The 21714-nt window shown below is 41.4% G+C and overlaps 1 protein-coding gene across 3 annotated transcripts in view; it reads left to right on the forward strand.

Moving 5' to 3' along the window:
* The window catches only part of GRK5 (G protein-coupled receptor kinase 5), a 153020-nt gene that overhangs the window by 118272 nt on the left and 13034 nt on the right, over positions 1-21714 (forward strand). For 2 of the 3 annotated variants that reach the window (XM_082222681.1, XM_082222680.1), the window contains exons 5-12: positions 7242-7342; positions 9864-9956; positions 12272-12335; positions 13896-14036; positions 15001-15191; positions 17896-17933; positions 19252-19341; positions 20144-20352. In XM_082222681.1, the coding sequence (XP_082078807.1) occupies positions 7242-7342; positions 9864-9956; positions 12272-12335; positions 13896-14036; positions 15001-15191; positions 17896-17933; positions 19252-19341; positions 20144-20352 (927 nt within the window). Of the gene's footprint in view, positions 1-7241; positions 7343-9859; positions 9957-12271; positions 12336-13895; positions 14037-15000; positions 15192-17895; positions 17934-19251; positions 19342-20143; positions 20353-21714 lie in introns of those variants that run through there. The other variant, XM_082222682.1, reaches the window with a different exon arrangement.

The following is a 21714-nucleotide window of genomic DNA, read 5'->3' on the forward strand; positions in this document are numbered from 1 at the left end:
AAGGAGGTTGCACCATGTGACTTCAACTCATGCCTTGAAAAAAGGCTGGCTTTAAATTAGCAATAATAGTAACTGTAGAAGCAAATGATGCTAAATGCGCACCACAGGTAGGTTGATACAAAATGTGGCCAAATCAAGTTCAGTGATCAAGGTTATTTGTTTCCCATTATTTTTAGGGGGGGTGGAGATGGACATTAAAGCAGGTCTGGTGGAGTTACTATGAAACAAGAGTTCACACATCAAAGAGAAGTGCTTTCGGTGACTCTAAAAATGAGTAATGTTGGCCGTAAATTAAAGGGTTCCATATTTTCCCTTACTGCTTTAGCTGATAAATCACATCTATGAGTCACCAAAAAACCTCAAGATTACAGAATCTTGGTACTAGAGGCACATGTTGAAGTATTTTCTCCTCCTAGACCTGAATATAGTCCTAATAAAATGCAAGCAATCCTATCTCCTAATAAGACTTTCTTCTAGCTCACATTCCTTCCATAAATTGCCGACCCAAGGGATTTGTGTTACTCTATCCAACTATGCAAGAATATTCAAGTGGTTAGGACTTGAACTCCATATAACCGCTTGATTTGCTTTGCAAATGTAGAACATCATTTGTAAGACTTGAACTTAGGACTAATGGAAGACTTTAAAAAGAGAGCAACTGTTTGCAGTCCAGCAGTGACCAGAGGACAAGACCATTTGTTTGGCATATTTTTCAGGCAAGCTAATCGCAGCACGTGTCATGTCATATCTTCCACAGTGTCCATGTCTGATGAAACAGAGCAAATGACCTGATTTTAGGTTGGATTTCAGTGTGATGCTGGGTGATTACATTAAGAACCAACAGATTCAAAAGAGAGGGTAGGTCCATAAGGTGTTTCTCAACCTAGACATACGACTTAACATCTTCATGCCTAAATTTATGGGTTTCTCCTTAGGCCCAAATGAAAATTTTAGATAACTCTCACTGTGTATATTTATGAATGGAAATATTAGTTGATTAATTGAGTCTCGAACTAGTTGATTAATTGGGTCAACCAATTCAAGTTCTCATCACAGATTAAAAGCAGGAGCTTCAGTTAGTTGAGCTCAAGATTTTACCTTTTTCGCACTGAATCATAAGCATCCATATGGTGGAAGGAATAGTTAATCTGTGGTACAGGGAAACCTCCATGTCTTGTTGTCCAGAATTCCCATGTGCCTGTTTGATGTGCTCACCTCCTATTGAATATCATTCCACACACACTGTTCTAACTATTTAAACGTCTAATAGTTCCATAACACAGTAGGATTTTTGGACTGTTATTTGCTAAGGAGCATTTCACTAAAGCTGCCTTGTCTTTTCTCTTTCTACCTAACCCCATTTGGCAAGACCCAAGGCTGTGGTTGAGGCCCAGACCTTGTTTGATTGGATTGGAATACACTTTTAGGCAACTTAAATTGAGTTGAACTTCTTAATTATGCTGTTTGTTGTTTTTATTTGAGACTCTGATTGGGAATCATTTCCTTTTGAAGCAGTATCATTACTAGTAGAATGTCAGGGGGATCAATGAGGGTAATTAGAACACGTTATCCCCCCCCCCCCCCGTCTTTCGGCAATTTCAAAAGAGTATTTTCTTTTATCACGCCAGTCTCTGAAGTGCACACACATGGTAGCCATAGGTTCCAAAACACTGGGATGTAATGTAGGCCATTTGGCTAAATAACTATATTTGATCCTGCAGACTTCTGTTAGGTTTGGCTAGCAATGGAAACACAAACATGTGGAAGCCATTTCTCAGAAGCACATGATAGTGGAAATACTTGGAACAGGAACTGGAATATACGCCAATTGTTTTGCCAGTGTTCTAACTAGGGATGGAAGAACAATTTATTTGGTCCATTTTTTGCAGCAGACTGGTCCAGTCTGGCGCTCCTTGAACTTACTTGCATGAAAGGGACACAGCTCTCTGTTTGATGATGCACTTACCTACATTTTGTGATGCAGTTTTGGGGTGCAAAAAGAATGCATTCACATGTGTATTTTACGTTTTAAAAATGGGGAAATGTGTATTTTGCATAAAAGTGCATATTTTATGTAAAAGCTGTGCACAGAATGCATAGAATTTTAATGCAGACTTTTCATGAATTCTTTCAACAATAACAACATCCACAAAAAAACACAATGGGACAGACCTGTTATTGAGTGCCAGCAAAACTGAAATGGGAGGGAATTTAACTGCCTGGTCCACCCCTAGCTATGACATGTCCATTTAGTAGAGTCCTTACAAAATGCTGGAGCCAGTGCTTTTTTCTGGGGGGACGCATACCCCTAAACATTTTGTGAATCTAAATTTGGCCTCATTGAGGGGCAGTATTTCAATATGAGTAGGAAAAAGAGTACCCCTAAACATTTTTTTAAAGAAAAAAGCACTGGATATATCCAGTTTTCTAGCTTTTCTATCTCTAGATATTGTACTAAGTCTTACTCAGAGTAGACTTTTTCTCGGGCCACACAGTGAACTGTTGATTGTTCAGCAGCCCTTCCTCACAGTAGCATTTTCTCACTGCCATAGTAACTCAGTGGGCAAGTTATGGACTGGTAGAAGTTCTTGCTTGCCACTGAAGTTTCTGGCATTGCTCAGAGAAGATGCCCTGCCAGATCTGGAGCTCTGCTCCTCAGCCACCTTCCAATTCCTGTCAGTTTATGTGGCCTGCAAATGCTGGCAGTGCTGCTGATTAGAACCTGATCTTGAGAAGCGGGCAAAGGAGGTAAGTTAGGGCAGTTGGCTGAGGGGAAGCTAAAGCTTGCTAATCATCTCTCATTCTGCCTGCCACATTTATGGGCACTGTGCTAGGTCTTTTTAAATATAATTCAGAAGGCATTGCTTGTGGTCAGCATGAACCCATTGCTTCCAATTGTGAACCTTACATCCATAGTAGAGCAGAAGAGACCCAGAATAAGAGTTTCTAAGCAGGCCTCTCAGATTCCCCCCCCTCACTGCCTCCACATCTGAAGTGTGTTCCTCTAGACTCTGCGCACCTGGGGTTTTCATGGAGTTAGTATTTTCAGTAGCAGGTAAATCCAGATTTCACAAAATATAGAAATAAAAAGTGCCTTCAGTTGTTTTAATTAATTACGTTTGAACACATGTCAAGCAGCTCTGAAAAAGAAAAAGTGTCCCAGCTTGCAGTTTAAGAACTCTCTGGCAATGTGTTTCTAGCAAAAGTGAAAAGAGTGAGTAATGTTGATGTATTTAATGTGCTCAGAACTCCCTTTGGGACTATAAAATATCTACAAGGTTAGTTAATGCTGATTGCGCCACTTGGAATGGCTCCTCTGGCTTGAGGCTGATACTTCTGAATGGTTTCAAGGTCTACACAATTACACAGCTTGTTTTCATAGACATGCAATAGAGATGGGTAGGGACAGTGTCATCATTTAGTTTAATCACCAGGTGGCACTGGATTTCGTTGTCGGGAGGGAAGGTCAGAAGTTTTTCGCGTTGCTGGTCTGTTTAAATTTGAGAGAGGCAATAAAGTTATTGTCTAGCTTCCTGGCTGGGGTGTCTTCTAACCTTTCCACGACATAAGATAAAAGGAAGGGGAGATTATTTCTGTTAAAAATAAATGGTTTGCAGCATTCCATAATGGGATCAAGTCCATCCATATGTTTCTTCTTATGTGTTAGGTAATGAATGATAGCATTCTAAAGAGACTTGACTCACATGGATAAACATGTTCTAAATACAGATTGGCTCGCAAAGAGGAAAAGTGAGAGATTAGATCAGTTCTGAAAAATGAAGCTCAGTATGCATCTCTCATGAAATTGCAGCGGGAAAGAGCAGTGAGAACGATGTATGAGAGCACTCGTTCCTTTGTTTTATCCAGAATACTGTCTGTTTTCTGGAAATCCTGGACTGAAAACCCTACATGATGCGAAGACATTTTCATGTTAAGTAGTTTATGGAGCTGATTTAAAAAGAACTTCAAAACACATGGCATCGCAGAATTGTATGGTTGGAAAGGGGGCCTGAGAGCCATCTTGTTGTTGTTGGAATCTTTCTGTCTTGACAGACAACTAAAGAGTGCGCCATCAAGAGTAAAGTCAAACTGTTGGAAAGTTACAGTGCCTGCTGAGGCTGTAGAGACCAATACAGGAGAGACATGTTTTATTGCAGCTGGGGCAGATGAAGACATCCAGTTTTGCTGTTAAAGCTGCACCATGGTGTTTCTTCTCTCTGTTCTCCCTCCTGCGGCCATTTCTCCTCTGGTCACTACTGTGGATACATGACCTGTCTGTCTCCAGGCACTACGATCATCTGCAAGAGATTTGCTCACAGCAGGGTTAATGTTGCCAGCCTTCATGGATGATAGAAGCTGGACTCCAGCAACACCTGGAGAGCCACAGTTTGCCCATTCCTCCTTTGCAGTGTCACTTTAGTCTTGGTTAACTGGTTGAGAAAAGTGTGTGTCGGCGTGTAAGAGAGAGAGGTGATGGAGAATATATTTTACTGTGCTCTACCACGGCTGGATATTTAGTTTTGCTTCCACCTTTCTTCCCTGATGGGTTGTCCATGCAATTTTTAGGCATGTCTTGCAGGGATTTATTAGGAGACTTCCCATGATATTGCATCCTTTTCAAAACAGCAGTTCAAGGACCTGTCAACATTAAGCATTGTTTAGCTGTCAATCCACTCCCCCCTCCCTTCATATTAGCCCAGAGATGCAACTTTGGTCTTTTATGTTCATACCAGCATGTCTCTTGTGTTTGTCCCTGCCTTCTAATTTGTTGATTCTGTTATACTTATTTGGCAAGGCATGCACACAGAAAGTTGTGTGTGCATGTTTCTTTAAAAAAACAAAGCTGTCCAGGAAGTGCACAAAAGAACACAGTCAGGCAATTGCAAATTCTCAGCACATACGTTTCAGATTGCTGTGAAATATCTTGTGTAAAAAAAAATGTAAGGTGGTTTTCTTGTTCAGTTTTCTGCTTTTTTTGCAAATTTGAGAGCTCAAAAGAAAAACTTTATATATAAAACTATGTTCCTGTGTTCGGGGTGTGTGTGCTGTAAATAAGTGCACACACAGCTGTGAAAGAAATGAAAGCACTGAGGAAGTAGTGGGCATGAAAAGGGGAGTAGCAGAAAGCGATTATTGATCCAACCACCTCAAAAAAAAACACACAAAAAAAAACAAATTGTCTGCTGCTCCAAGTGGCTTGGAGCCCTCTTCCCCCCAATTAATCAGATTAACCTTTTATCAGAATTTCTCAAGTAAGTGTATGCAGCACCGACTATGGAATTTGTTGCAAATGATAGTATCTGATTGTCAGAGGTAGTAATACCTTCTGACACTGGACTGCTCCTACTTAATGTGAATATGGCAGAGAGATACAAGGATCCATTCCCATCTTGCACACATTCTGTTGCCACATATGCAATGTTTCTGTGCATGTTGCAGATGTGTGGTGGGATGTGTGCATATCCAGAGGATAGCTCAAACATTGAAAGAGAGCTTATATGTTACATAAAATTATAAATCTTTACTCTTTGGAGTTTACATATGCGAGTATACATCCACGAGCAACTATTCATACAACCAGTGCTATAAATTATAAAAGTATACTATAAATTAATCACTTTATTTACATATTTACAAATACTCTATTCAAACTGTTACATTTTAGGTTTTGAATTTAGTAACATTATAAATAAAAATAAAACTCTTGGCCAATTATCATACAAACCAAAAGTTGGTTTGGGTGGTTGCATCATGCTATTTCTGTCTGCTAGCTTGCGTGGTAGGAAGCTCCTATGGCTGCCTTCTTCAGCATGAATTTCCTTGTGAGGAGAAATAACTGGAGTCTTATGAAGTGATTTGTAAGATCTGATTGCTTATTAATAATACAACATTGAACAGAGGAAGCAGCAAAGCGCCAGGCACCCTCGCTTTTAAAGCAGGATTGTTTCTACAAACACAAGGCTCTGCATTTGATCCTTCTTGTTGGCTGGCTGCAAAACGTTCTTTCTTTTTGCTGGTTATATCCAGGCTGCCATATTCCATCTCTCTTGAGAATACGCTCACAGAGGAAGGGAGACAGAGCACTGATTTTAGCTCCTGTTCTTTCTCATGCCAGATGTGTCACAACTTTAAATAGCCATTAGCCATCAGCACCATTAAAAAGGCAACCATACTACATGAAACCCTCGAGGTAGTCATCGATGCTAGACTTAAAACAAATTCCACAAAAACAGGACCAGCACTCCATCTGGGAGCACACTCAGGTGGTGAGTGCTGACGAGATTGTCACCAAAATGGAGCCACTTGAGAAACAAGAGGGAAGGTATCGGTATGCTTGGTGGAATCTTAACTGTTTCAGAAGTGCAAAACAAAGAAAAACCGGAAAACCCTCCCCCCCACAACAAAAATCCAGTCCAGTGAGAAGAACTAAGCATGTTCAGTAACTATAGAGTGTCATCTGTTAGGGAAGAAAACTGCTGGAAGTAGGAATGGCTGCTGGAAGAGGGTAGGGCTGGCCGATGGGCTGACTCCTATTAGGAAGTGGGGAATAACAACAATGCTTTGTTGAGAGTTCCGCAATATTCATTCATTTGCAGCTAACTGGCAGATATCAACAACACAACTGAATTGAATTTTATTATTTCGGTCACAGACCAGTTCCAGCCCACATACAATATCAAGGAAGTCATAAAACACGATAGGGATACATTTGAATTTGCAATTAGGTATAACAGAGACAATACAGATATAGCAGCAGTTTAAAAATATATAAATTAAAACTTAGTCACTAACATATAACCTAAAATTATCATTTAAAACCTTAATCATTATGATAGCACAGCTTGTTCCCTAAGATTTATGGCAACTGCACAGAATTTCGCTACCCTTAACGTGGTCTCAGGATCCTTCAACACAACACTTTTAGGGAGATTTTGTGGAGGGTTCTAGAATATCTCTAAACAGGGTCTCTATATTGAAGAAGGAAAAGAAGGTGGACTGGCTACATCTTGGCTTACTTTAGCGGGTTCTCATTTGTGCTGCAAATAAGTCCCAGATTCTTTCGTGTGATGAAATGTGTGTTTCCGTTTAAAATACTGCATTCACGAGCCACAGGAAGATAAATTCTGGCGTTGTTTTCTTAAGACTGCAAATATTTGTCTACACATGAACCTGGTTGTCAATGGAATGCTTTCCCCTATCACAAAGCTAATGTGTTGCTTAATCTCTTTGCTTTTTTGTAGTCTCCAGTTTATGTAGCAGAAGTCGGTCAAGATCTTGTCCAGCAGACGGAAGAAAAACTTGAAAACAGTCCCTGTAAAGAGCTATTCTCACCTTGTGTGAAGTAAGTTAGGGTTATTTCACTGTTGCTGTCCCACATATTCTTTTCCTGTTAGTACCAGTTAACGGCTGAGAGTTTCAATTCGTCTCAGCTTCTTATTTGCTGCTCGAAATGAACATTTGTTATCTTAAGGGCTTTATAGAGGCAATGTTTTGTGGTTTTTTTGTGGGGAGGGGAATTTAGAGTGTCCAGTTATAAACACTGCTGGTTCTGATTGATTTGATATTTGTCCTGTATTTGTGGCCCCTTAATGTAATGGGAATAACAAGAAGGTAATACTCAGAAGCCAAAACTGAAAAGGAATCATACTAGGTTCAACTCTTCTACTTGCATCCTTTACTTGTTTCCTTAAAAAAAATTATCAGTGACACCTGCACCCCCTGCAACATACACTTAGCATTTTAAAAACTTCTTTTGAACTCCCAATAGTTTGCAGTGGGATTGCATATTTGGCTGAATGCTGCCGGCTGTGCCACTCATTTGTCTTTAAAGCCATATAGTAAGAAACACCAGAAAACAGCAAGTCAATCCCCTCTCCTGAACCTTGTCATTTTTCATTTTGTTAGCTAAGTGGTATAACATCTGCTTTGCATCCAGAAGGTCCCTGACTTGGTCCCTGGCATCTCCAGGGTAGGGCTTGAACAGATCTCCATTTAAATCTTGAAGAGTTGTTGATGGTCATCATAAAACATACTGAACTAAATGAACCAATGGACCATATAAACTGACATCTGCCTTTCTTCTTACACTCATAAAACTCCCTATTTGATCTTTCTGTACTTCCCTCTCCTAAAGGCATGAGTGAACATTATAATAATAGCAGTAACAAGGGGTGGGGGGGAATGTGTCTGTTTCTTGCTAGGGAAAAGGATTTTCCTTTACAGTGAACAGGAAAGTGCCAGCCCTGATTGGTGTAGAACTAATGGAGAAATGCAGGGTTTCTTTTCCTCTGCCAGGGTCCCTAGTGAAATACGTAGCATTGGCCACAACTTGGCAATGTGCATACATGTGACAAAATAGGTTTTTCACTCATGATGGTGAACATGCTTTGCCCATGCTTTTTCCTATGTATGTATGGGGTATTGGAAGGTCCTGTACAAAACCCAACCTTCGTGTTGTTGACAGTCTACATCAATATAGTCTAGCCAAACAGCAAAATAAAAAGCTTCAAATCCTCTTGCTTCCAAGGGAGGTGCAGGGAATCCACATCCTTTGTAGACTGAATTACCTCCCATTCAAATTGGAGAGGGAGGTGGGATGAATTAATTGGCTGTTAGCCTACGTGGACAAAAGACTCTGCAAATGCTGCTGTGCACCGTGGCATTGAAATGTATGTGTGTTGTGTCATCCTATTGTCTGTGAAAGGGCTTATCGATTTTCGCAAAGTCGCAGCAATTTTGCTATTGTACCGAAAAGGTCTGCATAAAAAGATTTGCATTGCAAACCCTAGTTCCCGTGTTTGTCGGGACAGCAGGACCTTAAAACAACAAAAAATATCAAAAGCGAGGGATCATTGAAAGCCGTCACCATGTAGTCTCTGTTGGCTGGGCGGCTTTTGTTGCTCCCGGATGGTTTAAGTGGGTATTTGCAAAAAATAGACCAGTAGTTCTGCTTATGTGTTTGAATGACTTTGTCCTGCTTCTATTTTTCTCTTTGCCGGGGAAGAAAATGAGAATCATTCACAGTGTTAACAACGAGCTGGTTTTGTCCCCTTGGCTTTGTTTGTATCGTGTAGGGATACTGCCATGCAGATGGAAAACTTACAGTTATGAAAAAGGCAGAGCTGAGCTTGATGTTCAAAGCTGTGCCTTGTTCCTCTGCTGTATACTGATTTCAAAGCATGGGATTTATTGGTAAATCTTGCCTTTTAAGACCAGAAGAAGAGTCTGCAGGCTCACACCAATAGCCCATCTAGTCCAACATCCTGCTCCCACAGTGACTGGCAAACCAGCAATCAGGATTCGAACATGATCCGCCTCTGTTCCTGTGGTTTCCAGCAACTGGTATTCATTGTCAGAGTACAAAACTAAAACTCAGAGAGATATAAGAAAGGCAGCCATTGTTCCTTTTTTTAAAAAAAAAAAGAATTGTTCTTAATTATCTAGTTGAAATAAACCAGCTTTGCATAACATTTAATTAGCTATATACATTCAGGTGTGCATGAAGAAACCCTGCATTTTTTGCTCAGTCAATCAGACTGTTGCAATACCTTTAATAAAGGGTTAACTGGCAAGGGTAGAAACTATAAACACTGGTTGGTAGAACATGTTTTGGTTTATCAGCAAATATCATAAAACCCAGGGGTTTGAGAACTGCTAACCTCCTAAAATATTAACAATTACTCATACCATCAACATCTGCAGAGTTTGACATTAACAATAACAAGCTATATATTTTTAATGTATTTACATTTGAACTTGTGGAAATTTACCTAAGCATCCTCACTTCAAAGAGACTAGAGTACGTCTTCATAATGAGACTTGGGATTGTAAAATGTTTGTCTTGTCTTTTTCATCTGAGACAGATCTGTTCAAGACTACCTAAGTGGAGAACCTTTTCGAGAATATTCAGCCAGCATGTACTTTGATAGATTTCTCCAGTGGAAATGGCTGGAAAGGTAAGTGGTCCAGGTGGGCGTTGTATGTTTTTATTCTATGATGGGACTTAGGAAAGGATAGGGGAATAATAATGTTAATAGTACTTCTAGCACTTGCAAATGAATTGAAGTTCACTGTTTTTGACTGCCCTTAGACATGGGGAGACTTTGTCCAAACCTTTCATGCTAATCATAAATGTAAGCCCATGTTCTTTATTTTTAATATTAAGAAGCTAAATACTCAGTTAAGAATATTCAGTTACTAGAACAAACAAAAGCAGGGATAAAGGACAGCCCTGGTTAGTACCCTCCTTCAATGGAACTTGGTCCATTGGGTAAGTGTGTGTGCTAGGCAGCTGCACCAACTTTATGAGGCTGAGGTGTTTTCAGCCCACTCAATATTTCTGGGCAGGGAGCTGGGCCACCTCAATGTTGAGGGGAGATCTGAGTACAGCACAGCATCAGTGGCTGAGTCCTCCTGACCATGAGAGAGGAGGTTGTTGAAGCCACACTGTGCTGAGTTCCCTGCCAAGGTTGCAGCGTCGCACGCATTACATCAAATGTGTGCGACAGGCCCCCTCAATCTTGGGTGCAAGTCAGTGTCTCTGATACTAGGATGGCAGCCTAACTCTTCCAGACTGCCCATATAACTAATGCAGGAATTTTACACTTTGGCATAAGGTTACCAGATTTTTTTCAATGAATCCGGGGACACGTTTCAACTTCAATGGATTTTGTATGGGGACTGGTTTGTAAATCCGGGGACTGTCTGGTAACCTTACTTTGGCATACTCCCAGTTTTGGCAACAATGCATCAATTACTTTTGCTTTTACTGGGTTTTTCTTTGGTTTGTTCTTTTTTAGTATCCGTTCAGACTTTTTTATTTTTAAAGCTGCCAACTGTTGATTCCAGGTATTTGTTGTATTCTTTTGAGGTGTGTGGGGGAAAGGTTTTAAGCGCAACTCCCAGTTGCTGCCTGCCACACAAATACTTCCTTTTCACTATTGAGTAACTGCAAGCAAGACAACACCCATACATCTGGGATTAGAGAAAAGGGCCATGAGGGCAGATGGGTGTGGAGCCTAGTCTAGCTGCTGGTACGTCTCACTTTCAACATTTAGCATGAATGTTTCAAGGCAAGACTTCTGAATGCAAGCCTGAAGGCTGCAAGTTTCACTATACTAATGTTGCTGTCTTTGATAGCCCTAAGCTCACCCTCAATGTAATAGCACGCCCGCCCCCTGGTGGCTCGATCAGTTGTGGCAGGAAAGCAATAGTAAGGATACTCCTTTGAGTATCAGCTGTGGATGTTTCATTTAATTGCTCCCTGAAGAACAAATGACAGCAATGTTCTTTTTTTCTTTTTTAAAAAGTGAGGTGCTGGAAGAAAACAACACCCATTTCCCTCTTGGATTTCAGAAATCCAGTTATAAGTGAGAGTTTGATGGTCCAGGCTTGACTTTTCTTCAAAATATCCCCTGAACCCGGTTGGGATAGACGGAGTCAGCTCCACAGTTGAAATGTCTTCAGCAAGGAGCTGGTGAGGCAGCAGTGAAGGAAGCTGCAACTGTGGCTATTAGTCAGCCCACCTTCTCTGTGATGACTTGCTCCTTCACTGACCACATGTAGCAGTGATGTAGTGAAATAGGCCCAGATTAGATCAACAGAATATTTTGATCATCAAGGTGGCCCTTAACATTTCCTTGAGGGAGAATTGCTGTTATCAGCACCCTAACCACTACCCAAAGGGTGCTTCTGGACCGTCACTATTTTGGGGTGGAATTTAATCACATTCCAGCAGATTGAGTACAGGGAGTACAAGTCTCTCTCTCCTGATGTGCAATAGAGGTGTCCACGTACTCAAGTTACTTGCCCTAGAACAGGGCTGGAGAAGCTATGACCCTCCAGAGGTTTGTGGCCCACGAGCCTCATCTTTCCCCACCATTGGCTGTGCTGGGTGAGGCTGGTGGGAATTGGGAGGTGAGCAACATTTGGAGGGTCAGGTTGGTCTGCCCTGCCCTGTAGGAACAGGAAGCAAATTGCTTGTGTCTAATAGCTCTACAGGGCTACAGTGAACAGTGTCATTTGAGAAATGTGAAAAACCTGCAGAATTTCGAAGCAGCTGGTAATACTATCATTGTGCATTGCTGTAGGAATGGCTGACTTAACTTTTCTTTTGTTGAGCTAATAGTGAGCTAATGGTTAGGGGATGATTTTCTTCAAATCACCTTTAAAGCAACATTCTTTTCTTCTTTTTTCTTTCTTCAAAGATAGCATTAAGCATTTTATCTCTTTTCTCTCTCTCTGTCTCCCCTTCCCAATCTTTTTTTTTCAGACAACCAGTAACGAAAAACACATTTAGGCAGTACAGGGTATTAGGAAAAGGTGGATTCGGGGAGGTAAGTAGTTCTGGAAACTTCTGTTGAAAACAATGTGCTCCTCGGAAGAACAGTAAGCCAGACCCACAAATATCTGATGCACTGAGCATGAAAATGTTAAGGACTGCGTGATTTCCATGATTTAAGGTTAAAGAATCTTTAAGCTTGAGCCATAGATGGTGTGCATCAGGCAATGTTTTTGAGATAGTAAATGTTTAAAAGGTAAAGGGACCCCTGACCATTAGGTCCAGTCATGGCCGACTCTGGGGTTGCGGCGCTCATCTCACTTTACTGGCTGAGGGAGCCGGTGTACAGCTTCCGGGTCATGTGGCCAGCATGACTAAGCCGCTTCTGGTGAACCAGAGCAGCACACGGAAATGCCATTTACCTTCCCGCCAGAGCAGTACCTATTTATCTACTTGCACTTTGACGTGCTTTCGAACTGCTAGGTTGGCAGAGTAAATGTTTACCTGCATGTAAATATAAAACACTAGCAAACCATATCGCTTGAGAGAAAAGCAACATCTCAGTACTAGAGAATCTTCTCTGCATGTAAAAGATCTCAGATCCAATTCTTGGCATCTCCAGGTATGTCTGGGAGAGATGTCTGCCTGAAACTCTGAAGAGCTGCTTTCAATCAGTGTAGCCAATACTGGGCTAAATAGACCAATGGCCTGAGTTGGGATATGGCAACTTCCTATGTTCTTTTGTTGAAGAGGCTTCCAAGACTCCTTTATTGCATCCTGTTTCTGTGGTTGCTCTTTTGAAAAGTGAGGGTTGCATCTCAACCCCTTGGTTGGCTGCAGCAGGGTCTTCTTCTGCCTCAACCCTCCAGAATGGGAACTTGCATTTTCTGTAGGGCCCGGAACCTCTCTCACCCCAAGGGCCACAGCCCCTTCTACACAGCCTTCCTGGGGCCACAGCCCAGTGGTGGGCTGCACTTGAGACAAAAGTGGGAGCAGTGAATGCAAATTGTACCTTTGTACAGTAGACTAGTGTCTAGGTACATCCCCATGCGCCTTCTAGTCTCTATCCAGGCAAACAAGAAATATTAACAGAGCTGAAGGACACATTCTAACTAGGCAAAGCATTCAAAGAACGTGCAAAGCAGGTCTGGGAAGGGTGTGGCTGAGGTATGGAGAGTCTCAAATGCTAGATGGAGAGGCCAGGAGGGCCAAATTTTGGGTGCCAGGCCTGAAGTACCCCGTCCCATTGGTAGAGGTTATTCTGGTCAGTGTCTCTCAGTTTAGGATGTTCCGTGAGTTCTGTAGCTCAATGCGCTCTGAATTTACCTTCAAACTTTGCTCCTTGTCCAATACCAAAGATCATCTGTTAGTAAGTCTCTTCAGTTACCGTAGTTCTGAATTTCCTTTAAAAGTAAGATGGGGGGATTAAGATAATACAGATTTATCAAGAAGTGATTTTGGTAACATAGGCCTCAATCCTAACCCCACCTACCTTGAATGCAACAAGACTTCCTTCTGGATTGGCATGGTCAGGATTACCAGTTTTAAATGACTAATTCCTCCTACACAACCCTCCCCCCTCCACAATTTGTTGATGTTGTTGTTTTGCTTCTAGGTGTGTGCTTGCCAAGTACGAGCAACTGGGAAAATGTATGCATGCAAAAGATTAGAGAAAAAAAGGATAAAGAAGAGGAAAGGTGAATCCATGGCCCTAAATGAAAAGCAGATTCTAGAAAAAGTCAATAGTCAATTTGTAGTAAGTATTGCCAAATTTGCAATGGGCACAGGCTTTCCATTGGGCGGCACACCCATCAAGGAATGGCATTAGTCACAGGAAGTGTATAATGCTTCCAGAAAACATCTCGGCTCAAGCCAACATTCAGAAGTTGGCTGTACAGTATATGATATGTTTTGTCACTCCCAGTACAGCCTTTTCTGTGCATCATTCTTTGATAGTCCAAAACGTCAGGGCGTCTCGTGCTTCATCTGTCAGAACTTGAGCTGCTGCAGACATAGGAGATGCAGGAGTAAAATGAGAAGCTCAAACCCAGAGCAGCACAGGAAGCCAAACCACCACCACCAATAATAATTGCGTAAAAAGTGATTGATAGTTAAACAAAACGTGGCTGCATGTAAAATAATCTAAGGGAGGAGGTCTACTGCTGCCAGCTGCAATAAATTATCTGTTTTGTTGTGATGAAGTATGAAATGGGGTGCAGTCTAGGAGATCTCGTCATATAACGTAATAATCTGAGCTGTTTGTAGAAATTGTTGTGATTGTTACAGAACAACGGCTACCACAGCTTTACGTTTACTGTACATGCTATCTTGTGTTGTTCAACTATAATCACTTTTTACATGATTGTTATTGTTTTTGGGGGGCTCCTGTAACTTGGTCTGTTGTTTCTCATTCTTTTGGAGACTGTCTCCTTTGTTTTGGTTGTCATCAGATCTCTACTTTTGCTGAAAAAATATTCATGGCAGCATGACACTATGAACCTGCAAGTGATAATCTTTATGAAAACGACCTAGTACCATGTTGCTTCCAAATTTTCAGAGTTTTGTTTTTTAACCCTTGACGATTTGCCTATCTCCCCTTTGGCTCCATTCAGTCATATGATACTTTATGTCATTCCAAATGCAGAACATTAGCAATGAATGAATATGTGTGCATCAAGCGCCTGTCTTTGTGCTTTAAACTATCCCAACTGTTCTTCTAGGTCAACTTAGCCTATGCCTATGAAACAAAGGACGCACTCTGTTTAGTTCTAACCATAATGAATGGGGGTGACCTGAAGTTCCACATCTATAATATGGGGAACCCAGGCTTTGAGGAAGAAAGAGCCTTGTTTCATGCAGCAGAGATTCTTTGTGGCTTAGAAGACCTGCACAGAGAGAACACTGTGTACAGGTAAATATCATTCCGGTGTGTTCAGAAACTTGTTGCAGAGTCTGTTTTATTTTCCTGAGACTTTACATAGAATCATAGAGTTGGAAGAGACCACAAGGGCCATTGAGTCCAACCCCCTGCCAAGCAGGAAACACCATCAGAGCACTCCTGACATATGGTTGTCAAGCCTCTGCTTAAAGACCTCCAAAGCAGGAGACTCCACCACACTCCTTGGCAGCAAATTCCACAGTCGAACAGCTCTTACTGTCAGGAAGTTCTTCCTAATGTTTAGGTGGAATCTTCTTTCTTGTAGTTTGGATCCATTGCTCCGTGTCCGCTTCTCTGGAGCAGCAGAAAACAACCTTTCTCCCTCCTCTATGTGACATCCTTTTATATATTTGAACATGGCTATCATATCACCCCTTAACCTCCTCTTCTCCAGGCTAAACATGCCCAGCTCCCTTAGCCGTTCCTCATAAGGCATCGTTTCCAGGCCTTTGACCATTTTGGTTGCCCTCCTCTGGACACGTTCCAGTTTGTCAGTGTCCTTCTTGAACTGTGGTGCCCAGAACTGGACACAGTACTCCAGGTGTGGTCTGACCAGAGCAGAATACAGTGGCACTATTACTTCCCTTGATCTAGATGCTATACTCCTATTGATGCAGCCCAGAATTGCATTGGCTTTTTTAGCTGCCGCGTCACACTGTTGGCTCATGTCAAGTTTGTGGTCAACCAAGACTCCTAGATCCTAGGAGATATTTATGACATAGATATTTATGATATGCAGAACCACTTTATAGACTCATATGTTCAAGAGTTTCAGCCCTAGCATTACAAGGGAAGGGGCCAGAACAGATAGTCTGTATGCAACATGGACTTCGTTTTACTGGCGGAAAAATAGGAGGTAGGACTATTTTGTGATGCACCCGGAGTCAACCTGTCCTTGATCTCGAAGAGGATAATTTATCAAAACCTGGGATCCTTTTTCAAAGGGACCAGAGCCTGGTGTCAAAGATCAAAATGGTTGGGCACCTCCAGCAGGGGTCCCACTGGCGAACCTCCTGGATGGGCTCTCACCACTGCAGCCTGCTTGTGCACCTGCATCGTGCTCTGACTCAGAGGGGGATGAGAAAGCAAAAGGCAAAGAAGGTGAAAAGCAGTTTGTACCAATGATGAGCTGGAGCAGCAGCAACATAGTGACCATGAGTGGTGGAGTCACAAAGGGAGGGAGACCATCGAGGGCATCTTGCTGAAGAACCCCTACAAAACATGGAAGTGTCGCTGGATAAGACACAAGTGCTATTTCTCTGTCCTGCCATGTTTGAACTTCCATGAACATTGTAAGAATTTCCCCTATTTTGTTTTATTTTATTATTTTGCAATAGTGGGGGTATTGCCCCTTAGCTACCGATCAACAGCCAACATGTAGAATGCAAGAGAATTAAAACATTTTGGACTCGTCAAGGAAACGTTTAAAATTGGAATGAAGAGGTTTGTTGAGAATGACCTTTCATCCCACCTCTCCAAAGTGAATCTTTTTGTTAGCACTGAGAATAAGCATACAGTAGTATTTAAAATAAAGCCATCCATTTTCTGCTGCCTTCTCTCACCCTTCACATATTTTCTCAGAGTTGTTTGTTTGAAAAGTAGGCCTGGTCCCATTGGTTTATCTTGTGAAGTTTATCTTGTGAGGTCAATAGGGATTTAAACCAACAAAAGGAAGGGAACAAAAATGTTCTTCGTACATGTGCCTTGGCTTATAATAATAAATAATGTGCATGATATGTTTTGAATAAACAAAAAAGTTCCCACTTGATTAGTAAGGGAAAACCACTAAGTTTTCTGTCCGCTGATCGCAAAACCTAAAATCATTTAAAAGGGAGTAAATTAAAGCTCTGTATAATGGGTGGTCCTCTCACAGTGCAAATTGCTCTAACAATCAACTTGGAGAATTAAAGTCTAGCCAATTCACATGGTTGTTTCTGTGGTGACAAAGATCTGTGTATCAATTTGCCCACCTTATTGTCACATGGGGAGGTGTTTGAAGCAGCCCCTCCCAAATACAATAATCTGTGAAGCAATATTTTAACACGTTTTCTCCAATTCATGAATTTAATAAAGCAAATGGTTATCCTTATAAAAATGGGGTGGTAAATAGGCTTTTCTACCTCAGAAGTAAATATGTATAAATTGGCATTGTCTAAAAATAGGTTGTGAAATAATAGAGTGGCCTTAATTTAAAAAATAAAAATAGTGCAGTGGCTTTTTGAAATCCAGAAAACCAAGTTGAGTGTGGATTTTTTTTAGATGGTCAGCACCCCTTTGGTCACTTCCATACACTGGGCAAGCTAGCCAGATGGGTGGCATACAAATAATAAAGTGGTTATAAAATTATTATTATTCTAATATTATGATGGTGGGTTAGACACTATCACCTACGTGATTCTCAGGGTTCTCTGTCCACCCAAATCTTATTGAACTGAATGACCTTGTGCCAGCAGAGCGGAATACTATTTGATGGACCGGGAGCTTCCATCTTGCAATAGTTTTAAATATATATATATGTCGTTTTGAAACCTGTTTTCTGAGAATTGGCTCCCTGCTGTGTTATGGCTGGAAGGAAACAGCATTCTGATTCCTTGCTATTCCTCCAATATCAAAGCTACTTTTATACAAATAATTGCAATCTTTCCTCTTTCTTTCTCTCTCTCTCTCTTTTTAATAGGGATTTGAAGCCAGAAAATATCCTGTTAGATGATTATGGTAAGTGAGAGCTTTAGGCAAGGCCTTTTCTTCCACAGTAAAGTAGCTTACATTTAGTTGTATGACATGGTATTGTGCAGAGCCAAATCATTCTCTGAAGTGGGTAAGACATGGAGCAGCTTCCACTGCTTTTCTGGGGATATAGGAAAGGATAGACTTCCCAGAGAAGAGAGAGAAAAGAAAGTGCTATTATGAAAAGCAGTGGGTGTTAGGTTCAGGGCAACAGATCTGTAATAAGTAAAGTTGTTCATTCTCCTTATTACTCTGGGAATTTTCCTTAATAAATAATTATGGTGCTCAGATTTGTATGCTGCCCCACCCCCACCCCGCAGACGCACTCTATCTTACTTTTCGGAACCATTTCCAAGATGAAACCCTGTGTTTCTGTTTTTGATCAGCTGTGTCAAAACAAAATAACAGAGGCACCGAATGGGCTACAGTGAGAACAGGATTGCTGTACTAGATGGGTCATTGGCCTGATCCAGAAGCACTCTTTTTGTGTTATGTTCCCTGCTCTCAAGAGAGAGATGGTTTTGGGTTGTGCTTGGTTGTTCTGTATTCCTGTTCCTAGGAATACTATTCCAGAAAATAAAATCTCCAAGCCCAGAAATGAACGATGCTTTAGCCTGCTCTTGTCCACAAAGATGATGCAGGCCAGCATAGGCCAGCCAATCAGCTTCCTGCAGGGGAAAATGAAATCCTGGTAGTTTAGGGTACCAGATCCCATGGAGGCTTTTACTTATACAGTCATATGCGCAAAGGGCCCGTCTCTATTGACACTCACTTTGTGCACACAGGTGCCAGGAAAATTACTAGAAAGAGCATGCAGTTCTGGGTTCGGCTCCTTAGTGTGTCTCTGCTCCTTGCTTCCATCCCAAGTTGGGATTATACGGAGCTTGATGAACAAATGCCCTGACCTGGAATAAGGCAGTTTCATATGTTCCTTGATTGGTTTTTGAGATCTTTCAAAGAGCCAGTATCATTTTATTCCTTTAACGTGCTTAGATTTATTTTTTATGATGTGAATTTTTAGAAAAATGGGATTTGGTTGTGTCAGCTGATGGCAGGCCTTCCATCTGCTGAACAACATGGGGACCAGTTTGGGGCAATTCTCCCTAGCACTGTCTTCTCACTGCCCTGGGCACCTCTTTCAGTCTCTTATGGAGGGGGGTTCCCCAACTCTCTGGAGCAGATTTAGGGAGGTGTGGAGCTGAGAGATGCCTTATCACCAGCGGAATGATACAACCCATTGTTTTGTAGAGGTATATACAGTAGCTATGCTAGAACATTTGTGTTTTTTCCCTCCACCTCCTTTTAGGCCACATCAGAATATCTGATTTGGGTCTAGCTGTTAAAATCCCTGATGGTGAATCAATCCGTGGACGGGTAGGAACAGTCGGTTACATGGGTAAGTGATTTGGTACCTTATGTGTGTTGCTATCAAAACTGTCTTCTCAAACTTGGTAATGCAAAGTAATACGAAAAGGAAAAAGAAAGGAAAAGAAAATCATGCACAGCAAAGCAGTCATGGGCAAAAGGCTCTCTTTATTATGATAAGTTTGAGAAAGATATCATGACATAAAAGAGAAGTGTGAAATCCAGTGTAGCACTAAGTTTCTTTATTATTATTATTATTATTATTATTATTATTACAGTATTATTATAAAATATTTTTTAAAATAATTTTTCTATATTACAATTTAGAATATTCATTTAAACAACTTTAAAATATAAATGACCTCCCTTCTCCTCTTTCCATGGTTCATTTTACATACCATAAATCCCTACATATTTTACATAAACTAAACCATTCAGTGTTCCATTATTACAGCCATCAAAACTTGTTTACACTGTTGAATTTATCTTAATGCTGCCAACGTTTTCAAGTGCACACAAGTTTCAGTCCACATATTAGTCAAAGAGTTACATATCTGGGGTTGCACCCATCATACTGCAAGGTAAGTTGCTCTGTCAGCGCAAGGATTCATTCATTCATTCATTCATTCATTCATGCACAGTGGAACTTCCTGTCACCATGTTCCCCCAAATCCATTCTGGGGGCTCCCAGTAGCAGATGTAACATGTGAACCAGTCCTTTTGCCAAATCAAAGCTTAGATGGAATCTTTTCTTTCATTCTTCAATTATGGCTGGTTATTTAGCCATGGGTGTGTTGATGTCAGGATCCTATCTAACTCTCTTTCTTTCCCAGCTCCAGAAGTCTTGAATAACCAACGATACACCCTCAGCCCTGACTACTGGGGGTTAGGTTGCCTGATCTATGAGATGATTGCAGGACAATCTCCCTTTCGCGGAAGGAAAGAGAAGGTGAAGCGAGAAGAGGTAGACAGGAGAGTCTTGGAGACCGAGGAGGTGTATTCCCATAAATTCTCTGAGGAGGCAAAGTCTATCTGCAAAATGGTAAGGGGACTGTTCTTTTTCTTTCTTTTTTATTTTGAAGACTTGAAGCCCAAATTTGTTAGCAGCCTGTATTGAATAGGTAATTACAGTTGAAAAAGATTGATCCAATGTTAACGCTGTACTTCAGGAGCATGGAAATTAACCAGAGGTCATAGAAGTTGCACTGAATAATCATTTAGGCTTTTAGGTTTGCTCCCTCCCTAGTGATGTTTCTGTCACATTACACAACAGAAGAGTATTAGCCATCCTGTGGCTCTGGAAAAACTTTTTAGGAGCTTCTTGTGTGTTGTCCGTGCCCTTGAAAGGTAAGGGTAGCTTAATTAACTCTCCATACTGGTTCCAGAATTTTGAAGACCCTCAATCAAGGCACGTTCAGTGAACCCCTCCCCCCTAATCTGGGAGACCAGGGGCTCTCTTCAAAATGAATATTGAGGCAGTGGATCCTTTGCTGATTTTGGCCCAAGAAAATGCCCAGTCTTGCCACACTTAAGAGCCTGCCTTGACTCACATTCACATGTCCGGACTGGCACGTGCTTTAATTCACTTGCACAACAAATTCAAATAGCTACGTTATTTTCAGTAAGGTGTGTGTACATACAAGTGTACATATTGAAATGTATCCATTTCCCACTACAGTCCTTTACATGTCTTCATCTTGAGTCCTAAACTTTTAGGAGACACAGGGACATGCTGTTGGCATCCATCTGTCTCAGGAGACAATGGAGTGTGCCCCTGGGGGTGAAGTTAAGCATTAAACCGCACCAAAGTGGCCTCCCTGGGCCGCAAGCTTGGGCAGTGTGTATGGAGGTCCTGGGCTGCCCAGATGACAAGAACCTCCCTCACAGCCTCACTGATGTGGTCCAAAGGAAAGCAGAGCAATATATTTGGCAACAGCTTGGCTGCAGGAGTTGCTGAAGATGCCATCCAGCCGTCTTAGGGACTCCGCTCTGGATTTGTGTGACGTTTACGCCTTAGCCTTTTCTTCTCCTTTCAAGGCTATGTTTCATTCAAATTAGCAAAAACTCAGTTTGAACACACTAGTATGCTCTGTGAGGAGACAAGAAGAGGGTTCTCCACACAGTCCCTTAATGGCATAAGTGATGAATAGCTTCTTGGTGATGCTTTGAACAATTTTGAAAGGGATATGGGCCACAAGAAAATGTCATGGCTTCATTAGTGCAGTATGGCCATGCAGTAAGATTTTCAAAGTAATTTTTCTCTTGTCTTCCATTTCTGACATGGGTCAGCCATCTCCCATCATCCCAGATTGTTGACTGAGCTGACTGGTGCAGATGGGAATTGTCCTCCACAACGTTTGGAGGACAACCACGTTGGCTACCCTTGATCAGAATGATCTCCAGT

The sequence above is a fragment of the Podarcis vaucheri genome (genome assembly GCF_965113315.1).
Source record: "Podarcis vaucheri genome assembly, chromosome: 5".
Taxonomy (NCBI): Eukaryota; Metazoa; Chordata; class Lepidosauria; order Squamata; family Lacertidae; genus Podarcis; species Podarcis vaucheri.